The 24,204-nt window shown below is 39.9% G+C and overlaps 1 protein-coding gene across 4 annotated transcripts; it reads right to left on the reverse strand.

Moving 5' to 3' along the window:
- Nucleotides 1–3,577: 3,577 nt before the first annotated feature.
- On the reverse strand, nucleotides 3,578–18,874 carry PNISR (PNN interacting serine and arginine rich protein). Of its 4 annotated transcripts, none has more exons than XM_075202824.1 (12): nucleotides 18,723–18,874; nucleotides 15,999–16,116; nucleotides 11,613–11,810; nucleotides 11,003–11,235; nucleotides 10,682–10,862; nucleotides 9,793–9,977; nucleotides 9,156–9,293; nucleotides 8,864–8,963; nucleotides 8,295–8,348; nucleotides 6,490–6,657; nucleotides 4,619–5,648; nucleotides 3,578–4,439 (listed from the first exon to the last, which is right to left on the reverse strand). In XM_075202824.1, exons 2-12 carry the CDS (start codon nucleotides 16,084–16,086, stop codon nucleotides 4,409–4,411), a joined length of 2,406 nt encoding a protein of 801 aa, XP_075058925.1. In that variant the 5' UTR covers nucleotides 16,087–16,116; nucleotides 18,723–18,874; the 3' UTR covers nucleotides 3,578–4,408. The 4 variants fall into 4 exon arrangements, 3 of the variants coding, with proteins under 3 accessions (XP_075058925.1, XP_075058924.1, XP_075058926.1); XM_075202823.1 differs by having other exon boundaries at nucleotides 4,619–5,651; XR_012689675.1 differs by lacking the exons at nucleotides 3,578–4,439; nucleotides 4,619–5,648 and having other exon boundaries at nucleotides 6,625–6,657; nucleotides 9,197–9,293.
- Between the last annotated feature and the right edge of the window lie 5,330 nt (nucleotides 18,875–24,204).

Genomic DNA, 24,204 nt, shown 5'->3' on the forward strand with positions numbered 1-24,204 from the left:
TGCATAATAAAACTGTCCTTCAGCAGCTTCCATACCTTGCCTTGTGATCTAATCAAGAAATATACCCAAAGGCTCAGCTGCCACATCGTTTATCTACCTAGCAACATCTAAATATATAACATTTTAGAAATCTTCACCTAGACGTTGCCTCTTGCGCATATTTGATATGGACAATTCACTTGATTATAGATATTTAGTTGATTGATTACATGGTTATTTATGTATCCTGGCATTATGTTAAGATGTTTCAATAACTCATTTTCTCGCAGCTTCTTTCTAGCTATGCAGCTTCTCAATGTACTCCTTTATAAAATATGCCATAACAATTATCTATGTGTATATATAGAGCATTGATGCTATAGTGTAGTCACTCATGCATTGATCTACAATCATGGTCAAGTTTTGAGAATGACACCTATTTTTCAAAGTCTGCTGCGTCAGTTTTTATGATGACAATTTGCATATACTCCAGAATGTCATGAAGAGTATCAGATGAATTGCAATTAATTTCAAAGTCCCTCTTTGCCATGACAATGAACTTTATCCCAAAAACAACATTTCCATTGCATTTCAGCCCTGCCACAAAAGGACCAGCTGACATCAGGTCAGTGATTCTCTCGTTAACACAGGTGAGAGTGTTAACAAGGACAAGGCTGGATATCACTCTGTCATGCTGACTGAGTTAGAATAAAAGACTGAAAGCTTTAAAAGGATAGTGGTTCTTGAAATCATAATTCTTCCTCTGTTAACCATGGTTATCTGCAAGGAAGCACATGCAGTCATCATTGCTTTGCACAAAAAGGGCTTCACAGACAAAAATATTGCTGCTAGTAAGATTGCACCTAAATCAACCATTTATTGGATTATCAAGAACTTCGAGAGAAGTTCAATAGTTGCGAAGAAGGCTTCAGGGCGCCCAAGAACGTTCAGCAAGAGCCAGGACAGTCTCCTAGTTGAGTCAGCTGCGGGATCGGGACACCACAAGTGCAGAGCTTGCTCTGGAATGGAAGCAGGCAAGTGCGAGTGTGTCTGCACGCAATGAGTCGAAGACTTCTAAAGGATGACCTGGTGTCAAAAAGACCAGCAAAGAAGCCACTTTTCTCCAGGAAAAACATCAGGGACAGACTGATATTCTGCAAAAGGTACAGGGATTGGACTGCTGAGGACTGGGGTAAAGTAATTTTCTTTGAAGAATCCCCTTTCAGATTGTTTGGGGCATCTGGAAAAACGCTTGTCCAAAGAAGGAAAGGTGAGCGCTACCATCAGTCCTGTGTCATGCCAACAGAAAAGCATCCCGAGACCTTTTATGTGTGGGGTTGTTTCTCAGCCGAGTGGCTCACTCACAATTTTGCCTAAGAACAGAGCCATGAATAAAGAATGGTACCAAAACATCCTCCAAGAGAAACTTCTCCCAACCATCCAAGAACAGTTTGATGACTAACAATGCCTTTTGCAGCATGATGGAGCATATTGCCATAAGGCAAAAGTGATAACTAAGTGGCTCAGGGATCAAAACATCGACATTTTGGGTCCATGGCCAGGAAACTCCCCAGACCTTAATCCCATTGAGAACTTGTGGTCAATCCTCAAGAGGTGGGCGGACAAACAAAAACCCACAAATTCTGACAAACTCCAAGCAGTATGTGGCCCAGAAGTTGATTGACAGCATGCCAGGGCGAATTGCAGGTCTTCAGAAAGAAGGGTCAACACTGCAAATATTGACTCTTTGCATAAACTTAATGTAATTGTCAATAAAAGCCTTTGACACTTATGAAATGCTTGTAATTTTACTTCAGTATACCATAGCAACATCTGACAAAAAGGTCTAAAAACAATGAAGCAGCAAACTTTGTGAAAACAAATACTTGTGTCATTCTCAAAACTTTTGGCCATGACTATGTGTATAATTTCAGATAAATTTAATTACTTATTGTTCTAGGGTCAAATGGGGCAAAATGGTATAACCTGGCGCAAAAGTGGAATGTGAAAACAGATGTAAAAGAAACAAAATGTATTAAATGATAAAATATATCAAATGGTCCGGACAAACAATAACCTATAATAGCAGGACATAAAAAACCATATAGACAAGAGAAAAACTGCCAGATATGAAATGATGGAAGAAATGAATGGACGAAAATGATATCACCTACGCATTTCGCTCGTGACGAGCTTCCTCAGAAGGAGGAAGCTCGTCACGAGCTTAACACGTAGATTATATCTTTTTCATTCAGTCATTTCTTCTATCACATTTCATATCTGGCGGTCTCGGCACTTAATTTCCATCTGCCAACAGCGCATGCGCGGACCGTGCGGCAAAAGATATCAGCTGACCGGCCATAACTTCCCTTCCGGGCCACGTTATATTTAACAGCTGGGACCTTGGTGTGCACTGAAGAGGATTATCGGTAGCATTAAAGCAAGACTTCGGAGATAGGGACTTGTGGTGTCTCACAGAGGAATTACCTGGAGACCACATAGCGGGATTTTCACCAGGATACCTGAGTGAGTGACTGAGTTTTATTATCCCTCTCCGATAACATATTTGTGCAATGCTGGATCTCATATATATATATATATATATATATATATATATATAAATAACTGTCCTTAGTTTTTACCCACCTATCCATTTCCTAGGAAGAGTATATCCAGTGTGGAATTTTTTAGTAGACTATTTTTTACCTATATACTTAAGGAGTTTTTCTCTTTTCTATATGTTTATGTCCTGCTATTATAGGTTATTGTTGGTCCGACCCATTTGATATATTTTATCATTTTAATACATTTTGTTGTATCTTTTACATCTGTTCCACATTCCACTTTTGCGCCAGGTTATACCATTTTGACTTATTTGTTTCTATAGGGGAAGGGATCCCTCCTTTTCACAAGGTATTTCCGTCTAAGGCAGCATTTTACATAGCCATGTACGAAGCGCGGTTTATCCCCTCTTATATTTTGTTTATTGTTCTAGGGTCACCCTAAGCGGCTTCTCATTAAAATAAAAAAAAACAACTTATGTTCCTACAATCTCAATGCTTAATGAAAGATTGTTTGGCTGTCATTCTATATCTTACAGCACTGCATGGAGACAGGACAGGACAAATTAATAAAACAAACGAAAAACAAAGGCCTTAGTTCTAACACCCACAGGCTCTTAAATTGCATGGAATGCCGGTTGTTCATGTGTGTGTATAGCCAAAGATGAGTTAATTACTCTTAATAAAGTGTTAATCATCAATACTCCTGATATTAAGCACTATGGTGTCACCCAGAAACAATCTTGGTCTTCAGAGGGAGGTTATATGCAGCTTTATCCACACAGGTATCACAGATAATGCAACAGTGGGGGACAGGTGTATGCAGAGAACTATATAAGGTTCCACTCTGAAAAGCGCAGATTGTTCAGATTTTTTACCTGCAGATATACTTTCACAGGGGCTTCTATTTGAAAAAAATTTACCTTTTGGGTCCATTAAGAAAAAAATTACTTAATGAAAACCTGTATTATACACGTTCCATGAGTACCAGGTTTCAGAAATACTGGTCATTACTATCGCTCATCAAGTAGATTAGATGCTTGTTAAAAATGAAAAACTTTATTGCACAGCTTCAGCAGATTCAAATTAAAACCTTAATTTAATCAGTAATAGGCCAAGATAAAAGATTTGCAAGTTCATTTTTCTTTATCACAAGAAATGCAATTGTATATTAAAGTATGTGTGGGAGTATTTGCCATCAAAGGATTTGTCACTTTTTCTTCCATACAACAGAATATACTGACCAATAACCCAATTAATGCCAATAGGCTGGCGACATACAGAAGCTTTCAGGAGTAGTTTTGTTACAGTAGTGTTGGGAAAGTATATCCTTTAAGATCAAGTCGCTTGCTGCAGTTTACTCACTGGCAGCTCACAATATATAGCAATAATTGACAGAAAATGCTGCTTCACTGACCCCAAACTTATTGGTGCCGGAGCACTGAAATACGTGATAAGACAATGTCTTACAACAGTTAGCCTTAAATGGTCATAAATAAAAAAAATAACCTGTGGAATTAAGGGCAGTGTTCTTTAACAAATAAGCAAAGTGTTTTATTAACATCACAGGACAGTTAACTGTTATCTTGAGAACATTACAGCTAAAAATAATAATAATTAAAAAAACAAAACCTCATTACTAAATGTTGAAAATATGCAATACAAAGTAGTTTTAGTATTTTTTTTTTACTTTTGGGAGCAAGAAAATGGAAAAATATATACACATTTAAAAAGGAGAGAATAGGGAAATGGGAGAGGGTAAGGAATACACTTTCCACACCTACGTAGCCGTAATGTGCCTCTAGAATGAGACAAGCCCTTAAAACTCATGGAATTTTTAAAAAATTAATATAATGGTCTGTAAGCCATCAACGTTTGCGACGAACAGGTGTCGATGATCTGTGAAACAAAAATAAACATAGTATAAGTTTACATTAGAATAGAAATATTACCTTAGGAGACTAAAAATGGAAAATTGCCATTATTAAAACAACCTTCCCTATTAAAACTATGACATACATTACATGTAGCTATTATACATTAAATATAATAGACAATAGATTGAAAAAGTGTACTACCTTGATCGGGTCTTAGACTTGTGTTTGCGGCTTGCCTTCTTACCAGACCTTTGAGATTTCTCCACAGAACGTGACCGGCTACGTTTCAATTTCTTAGATTTTTTATCCTTGTATATGATAGGAGATCCTGAACTGCTTCTTCCACTAGATGAGCCTTGTTTTTTACTTTCCTTGGTAGAGCCTTTTATACTATCTGGCCTAGAATCCTGCCGAGACATCTTCGAGGAGGATGACTCACTGCGGGAGAACTTTCTTTCGCTGTCTCTCCTTTTAATTCTATCTTCTTCCTGATTATATTTAGATTTCTCTTCTCTCTTTAATTTTTCTTTTTTCCTATCCTTTTCTGACTCTCTCCTCTTTCTATCCATTTCAACACTCTTACTCCTTGCCTTCTCCCTTTCCCTGCTATTGCCCCTGTATTTCAGTCTACTTCTGCTAGAGCTTCTACGGTGAGCATCGCTTTTGCGCCTATCCCTGCTCCTACTACGAAAACCATGTCTCTCTCTGGAACGATTTGCCCTTCTCTCTCTGCTAGGACTACATTCTCTACGCCATTCCCGTTCCATGCTGTTTTTGCTAGACCTCCTCCTCTCACTAATCTTTTCCCTGCTTCTGCTCCTCTCCCTATGACTCTTACGTGTGGCACTCCTACTTCTGCTACGTCTCATTTTACGCGATGGTGATAGGCTACGACTTCGTCTCTTTTTCCTCTTGGGTAAAGAGGGAGATGAACTATGGCTGGTTGAGGAGCTAGTGCTGTACACACTGCTGCTGCTGCTACTACTACTACTACGCTCTTTACTGCTACTGCTGCTGCTGCTACTACTACTGAAGCTCCTTGACTTACTAGCAATTGTCCTTTCCTTTACTTCTTTTTTGACATCTATTAAAATTACTGTCTCACTACTCAGTTTTTTTTGGTCATTCTCCATTTCACCCTCAACTTTTCTCTTTTCATGTATTTCTAAGATGTTTGGAAGATCTTTCTCAGGCTCAGTCGCTTCATTATTATTGGTTTCTGTTTGTTTTTCTTCTGAAAAAAAAAAAGTTAAGATTCTGATTGGAACAACTAATGATTTGTCTAGGGGTAGAAACAACGGCAGACGTAGTCAAATCTAATTAAGCCGTTTAACACAGCAGTTTTGTGTAATCTTTTACAATAACAGCCATTGAAATTAATCACCAACAGCAAATGACCAAAACTGTCAAGCAAACTTGGCTAACTGAGGGGTACAATAACCACGTTCCAGGGCCATTTTATATGTGGAATAAGACTACAAATAAATGCACTTGTGGCTACAAATGCTACAATGCAAAACACACTTATCCATCATTTACTTGCACAGCATATTGCAGTTTGGTTACTAGCAACTTCCAGTTCTATGTAATGTTGGCCTTTTTTTCTCTTGCAATTGATGGTTACAGTCTCTAAGCGCTTTCTGAATATAGCTGTAAGTCAAACATCAAGTCCAGCCTGTGTCTATGGCTATATGCTTTTGTGGATATGCAACATACAAAATGCTGTTAAAATTATTTCTGAAAGGAGGGTATCCGTGTTTTATTCAGTCAACTGCATCTCTAAGATACTAAAAACATGCCACCCCCCCTCTCAAATGACAAACACTAAGGGGCATATTCAATTAGGGGTCTGGTCCGCGGTAACGCTTGTTACTGCAGAAAGTGTGCATTATTGCCGGTAATACGATACCGCAATAACGCGGATTTTCGTACGCAACCCTATGGGATGTGAACGAAAAATCCACGTTATTGCGTTACCGTGGATTAAGTTCGCAGCCCGTTCCCGCGGACCGGTAAATGTAATTGAATATGCCCCGAAGTGTGTTATTTCACAAATCCTTAATTGGTGCTACCTTCTAATTGTCTTTCAATTAACTGTTGCTCCTTTTCCTTTCGCTTAAATGCTTCCAGCTTTTGTCGGATTCTGTGCCGAAGTTCCTCTTCATCAGTATCCGAAGATTCTGAACCTCTGTCGCTCTTCTCTTCTTCACTCTCCGCCGATCCATAACCACCCAGTCCACCTGCATGCATAAAGGCCAGCTCATCATGCAGCAACAGGATACCTTCCATCATTTCCCTGTCTCAGTTTTTAAAACCACTTAACATTGTAACAAAAATTTCAGTCAAGGGATCTCCATTACCCCAAACCATATAGTACATATAAAATGAGAGAGTCCGTTTATTATTGAATTTCTTTTAAGGGTCTATATGCTATGTACATGTATATAGTTATCATGAGCACCCCCCCCCCCCCCTCTTCCGTTATTTACTTGAATAGTGCTATGGGATTTCTGACACATAGAAGTCAGCAGTTTCCCAAATGTAAACATGGGAGACTTAGGAGGTGCAAAACAATCCACACTCAAGAGCGTATAAATTATAATAAATCTATATTTAGAGTCGCTAACATCCCATTCTAACTCTAGGAGAAAAATCAATGATTTTTAACCATATCTAGTTATTTTTTTCCACCTTAACTAGGCAAAGCTTACTGTATGAATAGTTGCTTTACATTTAACAAGTTACGACTATGCATTAACTGCATGCCAGGGCTTATATATGTTGCCAAGCATAGGTTTTACAGACATCGATTTTACAAGTAAGGATACTTAGATTATTTGAGGGAAAACTAAATCTGGTAATTCAAGAACAGAATAATCTGCCAACATTCAGTAATCTGCATGTAAAAGGTACCAATAATGTGACAGATTACAAAATGTGTACTTTCAATTTCCAGCTGAGTGCAAGCAGTTTGTCATTCAATAAAATGGCCTATAATTTTGGGGAGGAAATCATGTCAAAACGGCCTAGCTGTGGCAAGTTCCTGAAACTGTATAGTGGAAAAAAGTTTTGGCAACACTGGATTTTCAAAATGTGATATGAAGACATTGTTTCAGCAATGTATGTTACGTCATCTGGGTCATATTGGTATATACAGTGCCAAAATATCGCTGTGCACTGCATCACAAGAAGCCATCACACAGTACTGATTGGTTGCTGCTGTAGACTATTGGTGTGCTACATTGAAGTGAATACTTGTTGAAAATTCCAGCAATAGAAACCAAATGTGTTTTGGGGATTATATTTTGTCTTTAGTTTCCTTTAAGTTGATCATTTTGCTTTATTATTTATTCATGCAACCCATGTAGAACGTGCAACATATTGCACAATCCAGATGACTACAACTTATTCAGTAAAAGAATGGAACGCGATGGCTCGAAGATATCTAGGTTTGTTCTGTACCTCATATGAAAGTTGAAAATTCAGGGTATGTATTTCTTGATAAGTGTATTGCAATAAAATATTTTTGCAATCTATTTAAATAATGCAATATTTATGTAAAGTGTCCTGAAAAGTGATCCATTAAATATGCACTTTTATACTGACAAAACATATCCAGTACATTGCCCTTTGCAGAAGAAGTAGGCTAGTAAACCTCAAAGATTTTGAGACTAAAAGAGTCTTCACCTTTGCAAATTTGGTTTTGCGAAGCTTAACTAGTCAAATCAAAGGGGTTCAACTTAAAAAAAATAAAGCTAAGCATATAGTCTACAGCTTCTAGGTCATGGCATATACTGGACATGCTTTATTCAAATCCATGCACACTTTAGATAAACGGACTTATCCCACCCAAGCAGTAATTGTGGAGCATACTTACCGAGTCCAGTAAGGGAAGCCAGTGCACTGGACTGTGCCAGCTGCCTTGCAGGAGCTTTGTATCACATCAACAACAGGAACAACATGTTAACACACATAGCCACGACTTCAAAGTCATGAGCTTCTATGCAAAATTTATTACTAGTGCTGCTATTTGGGGGGAGAGAAGAAAGGTTAAAATACAAAATCCATAGGAAAACATGCAGATCTGGCAACACTCCTAAACTTTGCAAAATGAACAAAAACGGAAATCAAGTGGTTGTGCTAACAAACAATGCAAAGGGGGATTACAGTGGTAAAGCAGGATCTTTTCATATATACTGAAGAAGCTGTTTGTTAGACAGCGTTAGCAATTTGATATTAGGGCAATTTAACATTTTATATCATTTGTACATCATTATGAAGTACAATGCACTAATATATTCAGCAGTGGCGACAGAAGTATGTTTTACAGTTTTAGCTACACATAAGGCTTACTTATATTAAAGTACAGTTTATTGGGAGTTTCTCTCATCCATGTAATACTAGATATTAAAGAAGCCATGCGTTCCCAAAAAAATTCAAGTCTACCTTTAGTTGCTTTGCGATGGGTGTCTTTAGCCACGTTATAAATTTCTTCATTTGTGACATCCAAAAGAATCTCTGTTAGCACCATCTTTGTCATTAGCATCTAGGTAGCAATGAACAGGGAGGTAAGTGGTTATATCACGTAAAATGTAAAAAAATAAAAATAAAATCTAGCCATAAAGATAACCTCACAGAGCAGCACTAAACACAACTTAAAAAAAGACCAAACAAATGGAACCCACACTAAATATTTTCTGATGTTGCTGATCTACGGTTATATGAACAAAACACCTACCATTTGATAAGCCCTCTCTTCTTCAGTTATTTCTGACTCACTGTTCTCTTCCTGTGGAGCTGGAGATGGACTGCGGCTGACTTTTGAACTAACTTTATCCTCTTCGTTCTCATCATCTTCCTCCTCTTCATCACTATCCTACAGAACAAAAATGCGTACGACAAATATGAGTTCAACATGTTGTGCTGAGATAGGGGTGTCAAGACCATGAAAATATTGGTTTTGGTTGCCGGGTTTGCTCATTGATGCAACTGAGACAAAGACACTTGTGAGATATATAAGTGTGTATAGTTCGCAGTGTTGTCAACTCTCTGGTATTGTAACATTTGCTGTTTTGTTCTTTGCCAAGTGAGAGATATATAAGCCATATATGCATGTAACATCTTTCCAGGCTAATTGGGGTTCAATTGCAGAAGTTTTAAACAAAATTGCTTCCTCAAAGCACATTAGTTTTCACAACTGTATGATACCATGTTTAAGTAGAACCTTTGCCCAGTGAGAATATTCATGGTAAGAACAACCGCAGTATCTAGTTTACTGCACCAAAAAGATATTGAAATAGCATATCAGTAATTTCAAAGCTATTTAACTTTCGGTTTATAATGTGTGTAACAAATTGCAATGTGTTCCCACTTACAAATTTGCTTTTCTGAGGCAAACGTGGACCGTCCCCCTCTGCAGCATTTTCGTTTTTTATTTCTTTTTTCATCAGTGAGCGCTGCTGCTCCATTCTCTCACGTTCCAACTTTTTCTGCTTTTCTCTTTCCATTTTCTCTAAACCTTCACGAATCCAAGCAGGTAAAGTCCTGCGTTTAACAGCATCTATAATAAAAATAATAAATTAACTATACATAGGATAACTTCCTTTACCAGTTTTTAAAACAAAGCTTATTTTAGAAATAGGCATCACACGAAGTATACTTTAAAATAGGTGGCTACTATAAATTATATTTTAGTTTTCCCCAAATGCATTGATACTAAAAATCCAGAACATGGTTCACAAGTTTGTCTCCAAAATTTGGCTTCAACAAAATCTTTATGGTTCAGTCAAATGAATCCTAATTTTTATATTATAGCTATTTAAGTGCATGGGAACAGAAGGCGATACAATCAAATCTTTCTTTAATAATCCATTTTTTGCAGATCCTAATTTTAATAAATATAAACGCCAAGGGTTGAGTGACAATTATCGTTCAATTGGCCTAAACAGTGTGGCCAAATATGACAATATTCAGTAGTTCAAATAATGTTGAGTAGCTGGATTGCTTCTTGCTCCACTGCAGTCTGCTAGTGCAATTTACAAGTGTCCACAGGCATTTTCAGACTGTATTTTTGGTCATTCTCTATAATGACACTCTCAAAATCAAGATGATGATTTTCAGGCCACACTCACTGCGCTAGTAGGCCAACTGCCCTTTATCGGCTGCGATATTGAAGCGTGCATCTAAGATCTGGTTTGTTAGGCACAAACTTTTTTTTTTGGCCTATTCAGCCAACTCTTACGAAGAATCTCAAATCGTACATACCAATCTGCAGAGGCTCTTGTTTGGGTGGTATTGGTATAGGTGAACGTTGTCGTTCTCTAAAGGATGGCCTCTCTCTTCTATTAGGAGGTGGAGCAGGTGGACCTGGAGGTCCAGGAGGCCCTTGCTGCCAGTATGGTGGGTGAAAGCTACCTTGAGGTGGGCCATATCCACCTGATCCATGCTGAAATAAACCAAAGTTATACACAAGATGGAAAGCAAAGTGACATATACTGATCTATAAAGACCACCTTTTCCTGCAATAAGTAAGGACTCAACTGAAATACAGATGTATATAATCGTTGACAACTACTTTGTTTTCACCTGGTAATCATATTGATTCCCTCCCCCCATGGGAAAATTATCAGGAGGTCCTCCAAAGTTATGATTATTCTGATTAAACATGCGTCTGTTGTCATTTGTAAAATCTCCACTATCCTGGCTGTTGTCGTCTTCAGATGCAGGAACAATATCCATTGGCCCAGGAGCTGGAGGCATCCACGGTTGTTCGGGTGGAGGATGGTGTGGAGGTGGTTGGTGATGCATTGGTCCCCACTCTACATAGAGACAAACAGGAAATAATAAAAAAAAAAAACACATCTTCAGATTTAGCAAGCATAAAGATCAGGCTGTTCCTTTGTACCATTTACAATAGGAAAAAAGAGTGACGGAATTTGGATTATTGTACAAAACATCCCTTAATAGGATTATATTTATTTACAGAAAATTTTTACCCAGGAACATATGTGATGTAGTCTGCAATGTAACTTGCATAAAAATAAAATAAAAATGTCAAAAGCTAATGCAAAAAAAGTTTGCTATGATTCAAATGTATTTAGTTTTAATCATCATCAATATTTATTTATATAGCGCCAGCAAATTCCGTAGCGCTTTACAATTGGGAGTTTTAAATGAACAAAGTCAAATTTCTTACCTGGCTGTGGCTGCCACATTCGATTAAAATTGGGATCACCTTGAAAACTATGATTGTTAGGGACAGGTTCCATTGGTGGCGGAACTGGTGGGAGATCCTGCCCATTGGGTATCATTGGTTGTGGCTCCACCACTCCTTGCCCTGTAGTTTCACGTTGCGCAATCCATGCTTGGGCTAATGCTGCCCAATCTATCTGACCTAAGAAAAAAGTGAAAGTCATGAAAATGTAATTTACATAGTGAAGTTTGCCACAGTTGATTAAACTCTTTAAAATGAAAAACAAGGATACTTACACCAACCGTTCAATTCTTACATGATAAAACTGAATTCTATAATCTTCTGACCACAAACTCTAAAAAGCTTCCCATCCTAATCTACAAAGACATCCCCATGTCCTCTATTAGAAGTGTTATTTCAGTCTAGGTTGGTAATGACAGATACTAAATCTCCCAGAGACAGTCAGTGGTTTGCACATACAAACATAGCTATGTCACATAATTTTCATTTGTTTTGCTATGCTGCAGATGAAACTGAGCAGCGAGATAAGAGATCTATCTAGATATATATATCTATACACACACATAGATCAGCTAACACATTAAAACCCCCTGCCAAATATTGTGTAGGTCCCCCTCACACCAACTAAAGCTCTAACCCGTTGAGGCATGGACGCCACAAGACCTCTGAAGGTGTCTTATCCTGCGATATATGGCACCAAGACATTAGCAGTAGATCCTTGAAGTCCTGTAAGTTGCAAGTTGGGGCCTCCATGGCTCGGACTTGTCTTTCCAGCACATCCCACAGATTATCGATCGTACTGTGATCTGGGAAATTTGGTAGCCAAATCAACAATATGAACTCCGACATGTTCCTCAAACCATTCCTGAACAATTTTTGCTATGTGGCAGGCTGCATTATCGTGCAGAAAGAGGCCACTGCCATCAGAGAATACCACTGCAATGAAGGGGTGTACTTGGTCTGCAACAATGGTTAGGTAGGTAGCATGTGTCAAAGTAACATCCACATGAATGCTAGGACCCAAGGTTTCCAAGCAGAACATTGCCTCCGCCGACTTGCCTTCTTCCCATAATGCATCCTGGTGCCATCTCTTCGCCAGCTAAACAACGCAGATGTACCCGGTTATCCACATGACGTAAAGAAAATGTGATTCATCAGACCAAGCCACCTTCTTCCATTGCTCCATGGTCCAATTCTGGTGCTGAAGTGCCCATTGTAGGCTCTTTGAGCTGTAGACAGTGGTCAGCATGGGCACTTTGACCAGTCTGTGGCTACTCAGCCCCATATATAGCAAGCTGCAGTCGATGCATTGTGTGTTCTGACACCTTTCTATCATAGCCAGCATTAACTTTTTCAACAATTTGTGATACAGCAGCTCTCCTCTGGGACTGGACCAGACGGGCTAGCCTTTGTTCCACACGTGAATCAATAAGCATTGGGCGTAAATGACCCTGTAGCTGGTTCACTGGTTGTCTTTCCTTGTACCAGTTCTGGTAGGTACTAACCACTGCTTCCCGGGAACACCCCACAAGACCTGCTGTTTTGGAGATGCTCTGACCCAGTCTCTAGCCATCGCAATTTGGCCCTCGTCAAAGTTGCTTGCCCATTTTTTTTGCTTTCAACACACCAACTTCAAGAACTCACTGTTCACATGCTGCCTATTATATCCCACCCCTTAACGAGATAATCAATGTTATTCACTTCATTTATTGAAATTAGTTTTAATGCTGTGGCTGATCGGTATATATAAAAGCAGTCAGGGTGGATCATGGTGAATACTACACACTAGTAGCACCAATGTCTGTGCAATCCACAGACATTGATGCTCCTAGTGTGTAGTATTCACCATGATCAGCATAGTACCCTATATCCGTATTCAGCATGTTTATCCTCACTTTAAAGTATCCCCTGCTTTATTTGACGTTGATACATTACGATACCAACACTGAATTGCCCCTGTAAATGACCATACCAAGGCATGCATTGTATACTGTCCCCCAAGACAATGACCATTTAATTTTTTATTTAAGATTCACCAATATAAATTGAGCCACTGTAATATGGATAGTTCTATATTAACAATAAAGTTATTTACCATTTGCATGGCAATAAATTGTACAATGTAAATTTGCTCAGCTGAACCACAGATCTCACAAAATATTAAAACAGATGTTGCTGGCTGGAAGGCAATATAGTAATCTATTCACTGCATTCAAAATTCACCCGGTTGTCAATACATGGAGAACAGATTAATTGAAGAGACAGAGGTGAGTTCAGTGAGTACTTGAGGAAACCTAACTTTAATACTCAAACTATCTTCCTACACACTTTGCATCTGCATTTGACGCACAAATACCATGAGTTACTGAGCTTATCCACTTTCACTGTGCTATAAAAACAAATAGTGGTGTTACCACGTAATAGTTGCTAGTGTCCTACAGCCTAGGAAGTGTCTATAAAAGTCACCTACTCTGTAATGTCTAAAGCTTTGTAAATTACAAATTAGAAACATTAGTGCTATCAGTTTTCTAGAAGTCAAAACTGATGGCTTAATGGTCCACTTGTGTACAATGAAAGTGTTTAAACTTATTTCAAAAGCCCCTTGTCCAGAGCCACCATAAGAAATACCCCCCCACATCCTAACAGGGCTATTCTCTTCATTGCTGTGAACTAGTATACAAAACAAAGACTTATTCAAAGATAGTATACAAAACAGACACGTTTCTATGGTAAGTGGGGAAAACCTGAAGAGAGTTTTTAGAGTACTTATGGGGAAATTTGTGCCAAGTGTATTACTGCTATTAAGGGTAATGAGAGAACCTATTGAAGGTTGCCAGTCGCTAGTTTAAATGCTTTATTTTTACGAAAACCTTTTGCGACACCATTATCACAGCCAAAACATTCTATCAACAGTGACAAAGCCTGCAAACAAAACACCCAGCATGCCTCATCTAGAAGGGTTGTACAAGTCTAAATCAGCAGCATATACTTCCATAAAATGCCCACCTTTTTTCACAACATAGATCTGATCTTGTTGGTCAGTGTGCGCATGCAAGCTCGTAGTGATTGGCCTCCTGTCCCATTGCTGCTCTACAACCTAAATGCAGCTGCTGTGATTTATGTGAATGAGCACTTCTATACCACTCTATCCCCGTCCACCTGAAATATCTATGCCAGGAGTATAAGTGCAAGTGACAATTCCCAATGAAACTTCATCCCAACAACAAGCACTATGGGGCCCAGCAGTGAAGACCTAAAGTGCATAAGGGTCCCTACCAACCAATGATCCCCAGGGGACCCATATCCTCTCCCCTGAACGCAGCCCTTCCAATGTATAACACTGACAAAACAGATGGTGTTAGAGATGGAAGACGAGACCTGGCAGCTGGTTCAGAGCACCCTAATTTTGGGCACCCAGATCACTGATATAAGAGGATTTTAGACTTGCTAATCCCCGGAGCATGGTCAAACCCATCATGAAGAAATTGATAAAATATGGCACAATTGTGAATTGGCCTAAAACAGGCTGTTCAAAAAAACTGCGCATTTGTGTGATAAGGGCACTTTTTGGGGCACCAAGATGCCTATGGGAAATCTGACAGTTACATTATTCTATGATAGAGATATTGAGTATTAAAGCTATACCCTGCACACTTTTCCAAGAACATTATGTCCTTCATAAAGCATTACATCTCTGCTTCAGGGACTGGACTTGTCACAATATAAACAAATCTTTTAAAAGATTAACAAAAAGCTTGCTGTAATTTGCAAAACCCCTGGAATGTGGGAGAAAATGTATATTCCAGCAGGACAATGAGACAAAGCATGTTGCAAAAACAATGGAGTGGCGTAAACAATAAATAATTAAGGTAATAATAAAAAAACAAAAACAAAACTCAGACACCACTGCAGTATCTTAATTATTTTACATGTTTATTAATCATGATACCGGAATTCCAGCCCAAGTGTTGAGGTTCTTATTCTAGAGAAAAACATCTCACAATAACAGGATGAACAGTATAAATCGGTCTGCAGTAGAGTACAGCTACTGGATTTATCCATTCCTAACCGTGACCATTTGTGGTTATAAGCATAGAGTTAGAATCAGACTTATGGCAATTATTAATATGTACAGTAATCTCCAGATATAAAATACTGAATTGCAGATGGTACAAGTGTAATCTATTTAATTCCAGTGGTTTTTTTTTTTAAATTATATTTTACGTATAATAAATGCAATTATTGCAAAATGAAATTTCACTTAAATCAGCAGCTTGCCATCATACTCCTAGCAGATTTTAAGCACCATTTGGAGTATTTGAAAAAAAGGATGTACCTTACGCAGTACTTTGGCAATCTTGCACTTACTTGGATCTTGCTGGTGCTGAAATGATTCCATCCATTGCTGCTGGTTCAATGGCCACTGCTGCCAAGGCTGTCCACCTTGATCCCACATTGCTGCCACGCTCTTTGGAAACCACTCTGCCTACAGCCAAAAACAGCATTATTCCAATTCTTTATCAGACACAACATAAGCAAGGATGAGGGCTAAAACACAGTCCAGAGACAATTAATGAAAATCTTCCAGATGTTCTAAGTATTAATTGTACGACATAACTAAACTAGCGTGCTACCCAGGAACAGCACAGAAACTACAAAAAAAAGTTAATGTGCCAAAATAAAAAAGTGAAGGCATGTCCATCTAAAGCTGATAGGACTCAAACAGACTAAGATTTAACTTTTTATCCGAAGAAAGATTTTACTGAAATGTTAAGGCATTTACAAAAACCCGTTTTAAAGACTATGGACAACCCATTTCTAGCATTCACTCTACATACAGCAGATCCCAATTAGCCAGCGCAGAGATTCAGCTTGCTCTGTGGCTCAGTATTGGATGACTAAACACATCCATAGCTCTACTATACAACACTGCTAAGGAACAATGGATTGTGTACAATAAGCATGTTTCACTGCAGGGAACATAAGCACAATTCAGCTACAGTTGGCTCTCGGCTAACAGGAGGTTCCAGGAAGATACCTTCATAGGCTTTACGCAGACAGCACATCAAGGATGCTTGTCCACAGGATAAAAACAAATCTTGTTGTTAAGACGTTTTGTAACATTCAATTAAATAACTAGTTTTTAAAGAATTTAAAAGTCCTGGAAACTTCACAAGAGACTGTAAAGTGATGACTTTAAAAGAAAAATGTGACGTTGACCATGTTAAAGATTATTTCCACTCAAAGTAAAAATAAATAAACATCAACACTTAGCCTTTGGAATAGTAATCATTTTGTAAAACAGTTTTATTGAAAATACTAAATATAATCAGATGCCATGTATCAATGTGTGCTAGGCTTGGTGTATGCGGCACTGACAGCTCTATTCACCTGTCTCCCAACTCCCAGAGCAATTATTTCATACCTCATGTCTACATGAATATAATGTACTATACTGGTTTAACAAAAACTATGGAACATCATAACACATTATTGTCATGTGATATATAGCAAGGTAGAACAGAGGAGACACTAGAAAAAAAAAACTTACAAAATGATTAGTCTTCCACAAGGAAAGTAGGAGTTGCTTCTTTCTCTTAGAATCGGTTGCACAACAGCTTTAAGGTAAATTACCACTATTGATATAGCACCAACATATTGTAAAGCACTGTACAAAGGACATTTAATCATTGACATCATCCAATGGAGCTTACAGCCTAAATTTCCAACTTGGGTTAATTTTTTCAGCAGCAAATTAGATTTGCAGTATGTTTTGGGAATTTGAGATAAAACCAATGACAACATGTTAAAAACCAAAACTCCTCACAAATAGGCCCTGGTCAAAATCGAGTCCATGATCCCAGTACTGTGAGGCAAAGATGAGCACCACTATGCCACAATGCTGCCCAAATACTGAGGGCTAATTTTGACAGTGGTTGGGTAATAACATTTACAAAAGGGGGTAAGTTCAGGGTCATATGGCGGAAATGAATTAGCACAAGTATCTCACCAACGTTTTGGAGACACTTCGCAGCAGAGATTTAAAAGAAATCTTTGTTCATTTTTTCTCGCACCCCATAGAAGAGAATAAAAATGAGCAGCAAATTTTACCATAATCACCGCCGATGTCTGCTTCAACTGAATTCCCCCCATAAAGATATCAGTTTACAAACATTTATATTTAGCTGCGAGCCTATCTAATCAAAATAACCCTGTCTATGAATGCTCCAAACTAAGAACTTCCAACTGTGAGCTTTCCCTTAAAAAAGCCTGATCCAAATGGGTTAAAAAAAAAAATGTAATGACAGCAGCATAGGGTGGGCAGTGTAGCAGGTAACTAGCCCTCCAATCACAGTACCAGGCACAGAACTAAATGCTGGTTAGCAGAAGACATGGCAAGGAACTCAAGTTCAATGTCAACCTGTTAATCTCAACTATGAATGTCATTGTGAATGTTTTTAAAGAAAAATAAATGAAGAGGCCACGAAGGGCACTCCAGGGTGATGGAAAAACAAGTATGAAGAAAATGGCTATACTTTATTTCTCAATAAATAATTGTAGGATTACATGCTGCACTGTTGTACTGATCATGCACAGGTTGTAGCTGAAAGCAATATTCGGAAATTGTAAACTGCTCTTATTCATGACCACATTGCAGACTGTCTCCCATCACACAGTTATGGCTCCCCATAATGATGGCCACCTCCCCGGCTGGCTGGTATAACTGCTGGATGTCTGCAGTGTGTAGCCCCCAGCAGCTTGCAGGGCTCCGGCTGGGAGATAGGAATCGCTGTCTGATAACCCATAGACGGGAGAGCGGCAGACACACACTGGTGCCTGCTGCGGCCTTTCCCGTGACTCCAGCCCGGGCCCCTCCCCGCTCATACCCACACGGCGGCGCCTACTGCTCCCACACTGAGCGTCCTCTCCGACGCCTGCCGGCTCCTGCCATAGTCCGGCCGAGCTGGGGACCACAGTGCACGTTATCCCCATGATGTACGGGCTGCGGGAGCTGCAGCCGTCTGCGTGCTTGGCCTGCGGACCCGCGGCTACAGCCATGTCCGCCCCCCTGCACAACCGCCATTCACTTACATACAAACTGCTCGATATCCGTTGATGCACCGACGACCGGCCACGCGTGTTCCGTGTCTGCCTCTATCAGTAGACGGCGGTCCCGTGGTGGCTGAGTCTTCCTAGCATACAATATGGCGCCAGTGGATTGTTGAGCGGAAGTGATCAGCAGCGATCGTTGGGGAGGAGATCAGCGACACTACAGGGATCAGAGCTGCCGCACGCCCCCTGCTGGCGGCTGTCCAACTATCTTGTTGTGGGCCCTGCTCTCCGTATACATGACTGCCTCATCTTCTTTCCTTCACAGCCACAAAATATATCAGATTGCAAACTGAAACATCTTTACAAAAGGTCCATGGACAAAGATTTGTATGACCACACAGCTATTCATTTTGTAGAATTCATTCCAGCTTCACAGATAACTGAACTGTTCTAAGTGCCATTTTAATGCTTATCAACACTTTAAACAGTGAGGATCATAGTTCCATATACAGTGTTGGACTGTGTTTGGGGTGGAATTAGCAATGGTGTAAAGCATCAGGGCCCATGTTCAGACTGGGGATGGGGTGAACTCCTGGGTCTCAGAGCAGCAGGTGGCCCACAGCTGAGGTCCCAGTAATCTAAGGTACAGCTATAATGGTGACAAGGATTGCGATTAGCTCACCCACTGCTGTCCTGTCTATGTGAAGGCAAGAGAACAGGAGAGTAAAGTAAAGAATGCTTATTTTGCACATGTACCCCCTTATTTACTTGTTCCACCACTAGTTCCTAGTTCATCAGAGGAAATTTTGGTAAAAGTATTCACTGTTTGACATCTACCTCCCAGGCTAATGACCTGGAAGTTAGATGACCACTCCCCCATCGTGACATGCCCAAGCCCCATGGTGTCATGGCCATGGCTCCTGTCCCAATACTGGATACAGAAATGTTGGGAGGTATGCATCTTGCACACATTTGTTGCACTGTGCATGCACACAAATTGCTTCTGTATATTGAGTAGCATGACTGAAAAGCGGCTTGGGGGACTGAAGAAATTGTGTTATCCACGTTGAGGATGATTTTAGGTGACGCTTTGAGGATGTAAGACTAAAAGATCTATTTCTCATACATACATTGCACATACCTCCCAACGTGTGCACCTCCAGCAGCAGGACTTGGCATGGCCATGGCATGCTGGGCGCGTGGGCATACTTGATGTATGTCACTCTTTTGAAGCGCTAGGCTGAAATGTTCTGTCCTCCCCTCAAATCCCCTTCATTGGTGTGCACGACATGTCTGCATTTATTTTGTCTACCTGGCCTGTCCCAGTTTTTATGCATGGCCTGTTTTCCCTACTGTATGGCTCTTCGGAGCTCTGTTGTGCCTTAAAAATCTATAATAATAATAATTTGTTCCAAATTCTCAGTAGGGAATTAGGGTTACACCATTCCTTCTTATAGTATCTAACAATTTCCGCAACATGAGCACAGAGAACTTATCAGTGCCTTCAGACCGCCAAGAGCTATTAACAATGTCTTTCTCAGCATCTTGATTAATGCCTGCATGCACTCTAGACACTGAAGTAAGACATAATGGCACACTCGGGTCTATGAAAGCATCCTACAATTGATATCTGTGGTGCTAAAGTGTTCAAGGAAATAAAATGTGGAGGTACAGGCAGGGGCATAACTAGAAATGTCCGGGTCCATGGCTAAATTGTGATGGGGCTTCGCCACACATCATAAAGTCATACCCAACACAATGTCTGCTCCATCTCCAGTTAGTATAGTGTAACCTTATTTTCCAAAACATAACCGTCTGAAAAGTATGTTATGAGGTCATATTAGGTTTGTACTGTAAGCCACTTTTTTTTTTCCCTTTGGACCCTGCTACCCTGTTCTGCCGGACTACAGCTATAGTGATGCCCTTATGTGCAGACCAGTATCTTTTCAAACTCACTTGATACAATTTGGCTAGGTTTTCCAAAGAACAAGTATTGCAGATGTATTGGGTAGGTTTTTCCTCAGAATGCATCAGCAAAATAACTAGTAAACAATCAAATTATTACATTTTGTCTGTAATTTTTTAAAAGATGTTGTACAGCCTGTTTAAATGTGATTACCATCGTTTGCCAGATAAAGTAGTTAGTTTCTACTTTCATAACACTAACTGTAATGTTACACAACTGTCTCTGCAGAATTATTCTGAACTTTGTTAAATTGGTCAATGCATGCTATTCATCAAAGACCTGCTAAATGTGGTACTATGCTCTGAAATCCGACAACGTTCTCAAAACTGTGCATTGATTAATGCATGTGAAATGCCTTTCTGTAGCATAGCTTGCCACTTAATGACCAAGCTATAGATGTAAGCTTCCTCAGGTCTGTCTGGATAATTGTTCCTCATGAGAAAATATGAGGAAGGTGAAAAGATATTATTAGTCTTCCATTTTCATTTCACAAAAACCTTGATCTCCTTACACATCATGAGAATAATTATGTACTGCCTAATTACCACCCTTTCTTCAAGACATAAGGGATTAATAGAAAGGGTAGGATGGGAACAATATTGGCCAGACTAATGTGCCACTGGAAATGAAAGGCACAGTCTCTGTTGGTATTATTACTGGCATCATTATTAGGGTAGGTAATTGGATTTTCACATCTGCATTAGGGTAAGCAGAATACCTCACGGCTGTTAGGAGCCGCGGCGGCCGCAACTCACTTCCCCCTGTCCCTGGTGTCCTGGCCATCTCCATGACGTCACTTCCAGTATTCGGCTCGACCATTGCTAAGGCAACGGCTGGACGCTGATTTTCCAGATTAGCACACAGGCTGCGGGCTAATTGATCATGATATTAATTAATTAATTAATTAATTAATTAAACAGTGCCTGGGGATGATTTCAGGGAAAAACCCTGATTGGCTACCTTCTGTATTTAAGGCAGGGAGGGCTTAGTCTCCCTGCTGGTTTGCTGACCTGCTCCTGCTTTGTCTCAGTTTTCCTGTGGATATTCTGCTCATTTACTATTGGACCTCCTGTTGTAACCCTTTTGCTCTGTTCTTGGATTCTGCTGTCGTGCTGGTGACCCTGACCCTTTGGCGTGTTACTTGACTATTCTACTTGCTTCGGATCCCTGACTTCGTCTTACATCTGACCATCTGCTACCATCTACTCAGCCTCCTCCGGCCCTGCCACTCCGGTGTTGTTAACAAACTTACACTACGCTAAGTTCTGGGGTCATCCGAGTAGCTGTGCGCGCATAAAGCTCTACGGGAAAGGTGGATGATATAGGCAAATATAGACCTCTTCCATCAGTTCGGTAGTTCGTTTTCAGACTGGCAGCCTAACAATGGCACCCAATTATTTGGGGTGTAAGCTATTATAAATTAGATTCAGAAGAATTAATTATCAAACAATGCATTTATGTGGAAAATTTGCACTAAACCAAAGTAAGTAGACATTTTATTAAGGGTCATTTGGAAAGAGTTAAAGTGTAAATGTTCTTAGTTATGTCACATGTCTACTTTTGTGCAAGTTCCCTAGTGTTACAGGGAAGCAGATATATTTGTGGACCAAGATGATGCCGCCTCTGTGAGCCTGCAAAAGTTTGTACAAACTAATAGGAGAAGTTGGGTGGATGAAGGGCATTTTTTGCTAAGTGGATATTGGGTGATCGAGTGGACCTACTGGTGCACAGAGGTGCTGAATAGAGTTTTCATTTTGTGGGATCAGGTTTTTTCAAATGAGGCGGGGAGGGCGCATTTCCTGGTGCCTAACTTTTTTGTGGGAGGACACACAGCATTTTTCTCCCCACAAAATGCTTTGAATTCTCTGCCACCTGTAAGATCTTGTCCCTATATTCATAATAGGATGCATGTTGCAGAAAAGTGCATTTCTGGTGCACTTCAACTAATATAATAAAAAGCTTTAAACACACAAGTGACATCTCTATGTCGCTAATTTTCATGATGGATCCAAGACATAACTGAAGCTAAACTAAGCAGTATTTTAGGAGAAAACTGCTTTTTGCAGTTCATAAATGATGCTTATGTCCAATTTGCACTATAGAATTTAGGGTAACTGCTGATTTGCTCCTGTGGTCCAATGCAATTGTGCACCTAAATGTAATGTAAGTGAGCACTTTGACTCATTTGCCCATAGAGAGTGTCAGGATCTGTCTGCACTTTTATTGCAGCTGCCTTGGCATGCTGCTTCCATTGGCAGCTCCTATTTTTGGACTATTCTGGACATGTTATTTTGAATGTATACTGCAGTACCTCTTATCCACCAGAGGTGCTGCTATTGTATCTTGTCCTCTCTCTCTAGTAGGGGGTTAACCTGCTGCACTACCTAATCATCTGCAGCTGTTGTCTTCTTATTTATGTTGCTGTTCCTGACTTTGTTGTGCTCTTTTTTTTCCTGTTCCCTGGGACTTCTCTTTACCTGGTTCTTTCCACACCCTGTTTACCTGCACCAGCTGCGTTCTTTGTTATTTGCTTTCAGTCTCTCTCAGCAATCCTTGTTCAATATCTGCAGTACTCGGTTTGTACCATACTGCATTATCTGGATCATATCTATTCAATAAACATTGTCACACACCAGGCTCTCAGGTTCTGTCACTTACCTCTTTGCTGCCTTTCCAAGTGGTCCCTGTGGTCCTCAGGCTCTGCTGGTTTCAGACCTCTCTGTAAGATGCTGTCCAGTCTGTCTCCAATCCAGAGATGCCTCTAGAATCAGAGTATGGGCGTGGCAATCCTGGATTCGGTCACATGATTCATCCCAGCCAATCAGGTAATAGGGGTGTGCACTGGCTACTTTTAGTGTTTTGGGTTTTGGGTTCTGATTTGTTTTGCCAAAACACCTGACGAAAGGTTTTGGTTCTGATTTAGGGTTTTGGGTTCTGATTTATTTTTAAAAAAGCATAAAAAGTGCTAAAATCCATTTTTTTTTTTGTTTCTTTTCACTCCTACGCTATTATTAACCTCAATAACAATAATTTCCACTAATTTCCAGTCTATTCTGAACACCTCACACCTCACAATATTGTTTTTAATCCAAAACGTTGCACCGAGGTAGCTTTCTGGACTGCGTAGTGGAGTGGGGCCCGGTACCCAATTTGGTACCGGGGCCACAATACCTCCTCCAAATGGTCTCGATTCCACTGTACATATGGCTGCTCCTACATCATCTGCAGCATATACAGGGTGTAGTTCGAGCGCGTCAATACCTCTTGTTTTCGATCATGACAGTGCATTTTAATTATTTTTGGATTTGGCCACAACACTGAATGTAGTTTAATATCTGATACGCAGCTATCTGGACTGCGTAGTGGAGTGGCCCCGGTACCCAATTTGGTACCAGGGCCACAATACCTCCTCCAACTGGTCTGAATTCCACTGCACAGATGTCTGCTCCTACCTCCTCCAAATGCTCTGAATTCCACTGCACAGATGGCGGACACCGGATGCACGTCTAACACCAACATAGCTGTTAAGGCCGCAGTTATTTTTGGGTACAGCAG

Source organism: Mixophyes fleayi, chromosome 3, assembly GCF_038048845.1.
Source record: "Mixophyes fleayi isolate aMixFle1 chromosome 3, aMixFle1.hap1, whole genome shotgun sequence".
In the NCBI taxonomy this organism is placed as follows: Eukaryota; Metazoa; Chordata; class Amphibia; order Anura; family Limnodynastidae; genus Mixophyes; species Mixophyes fleayi.

What these genes read in the sequence shown, in the direction of transcription:
- PNISR (XM_075202823.1), bottom strand. Translation starts at nt 16,086, where the DNA reads ATGTGGGATCAAGGTGGACAGCCTTGGCAGCAGTGGCCATTGAACCAG. An exon ending in GGAATCAATATGATTACCAG is followed by an intron (nt 10,863 to 11,002) that starts GTGAAAACAAAG and finishes GGTTTATTTCAG; the next exon opens with CATGGATCAGGTGGATATGG. An exon ending in AAGTCTAAGACCCGATCAAG is followed by an intron (nt 4,440 to 4,618) that starts GTAGTACACTTT and finishes TTTGTTTCACAG; the next exon opens with ATCATCGACACCTGTTCGTC.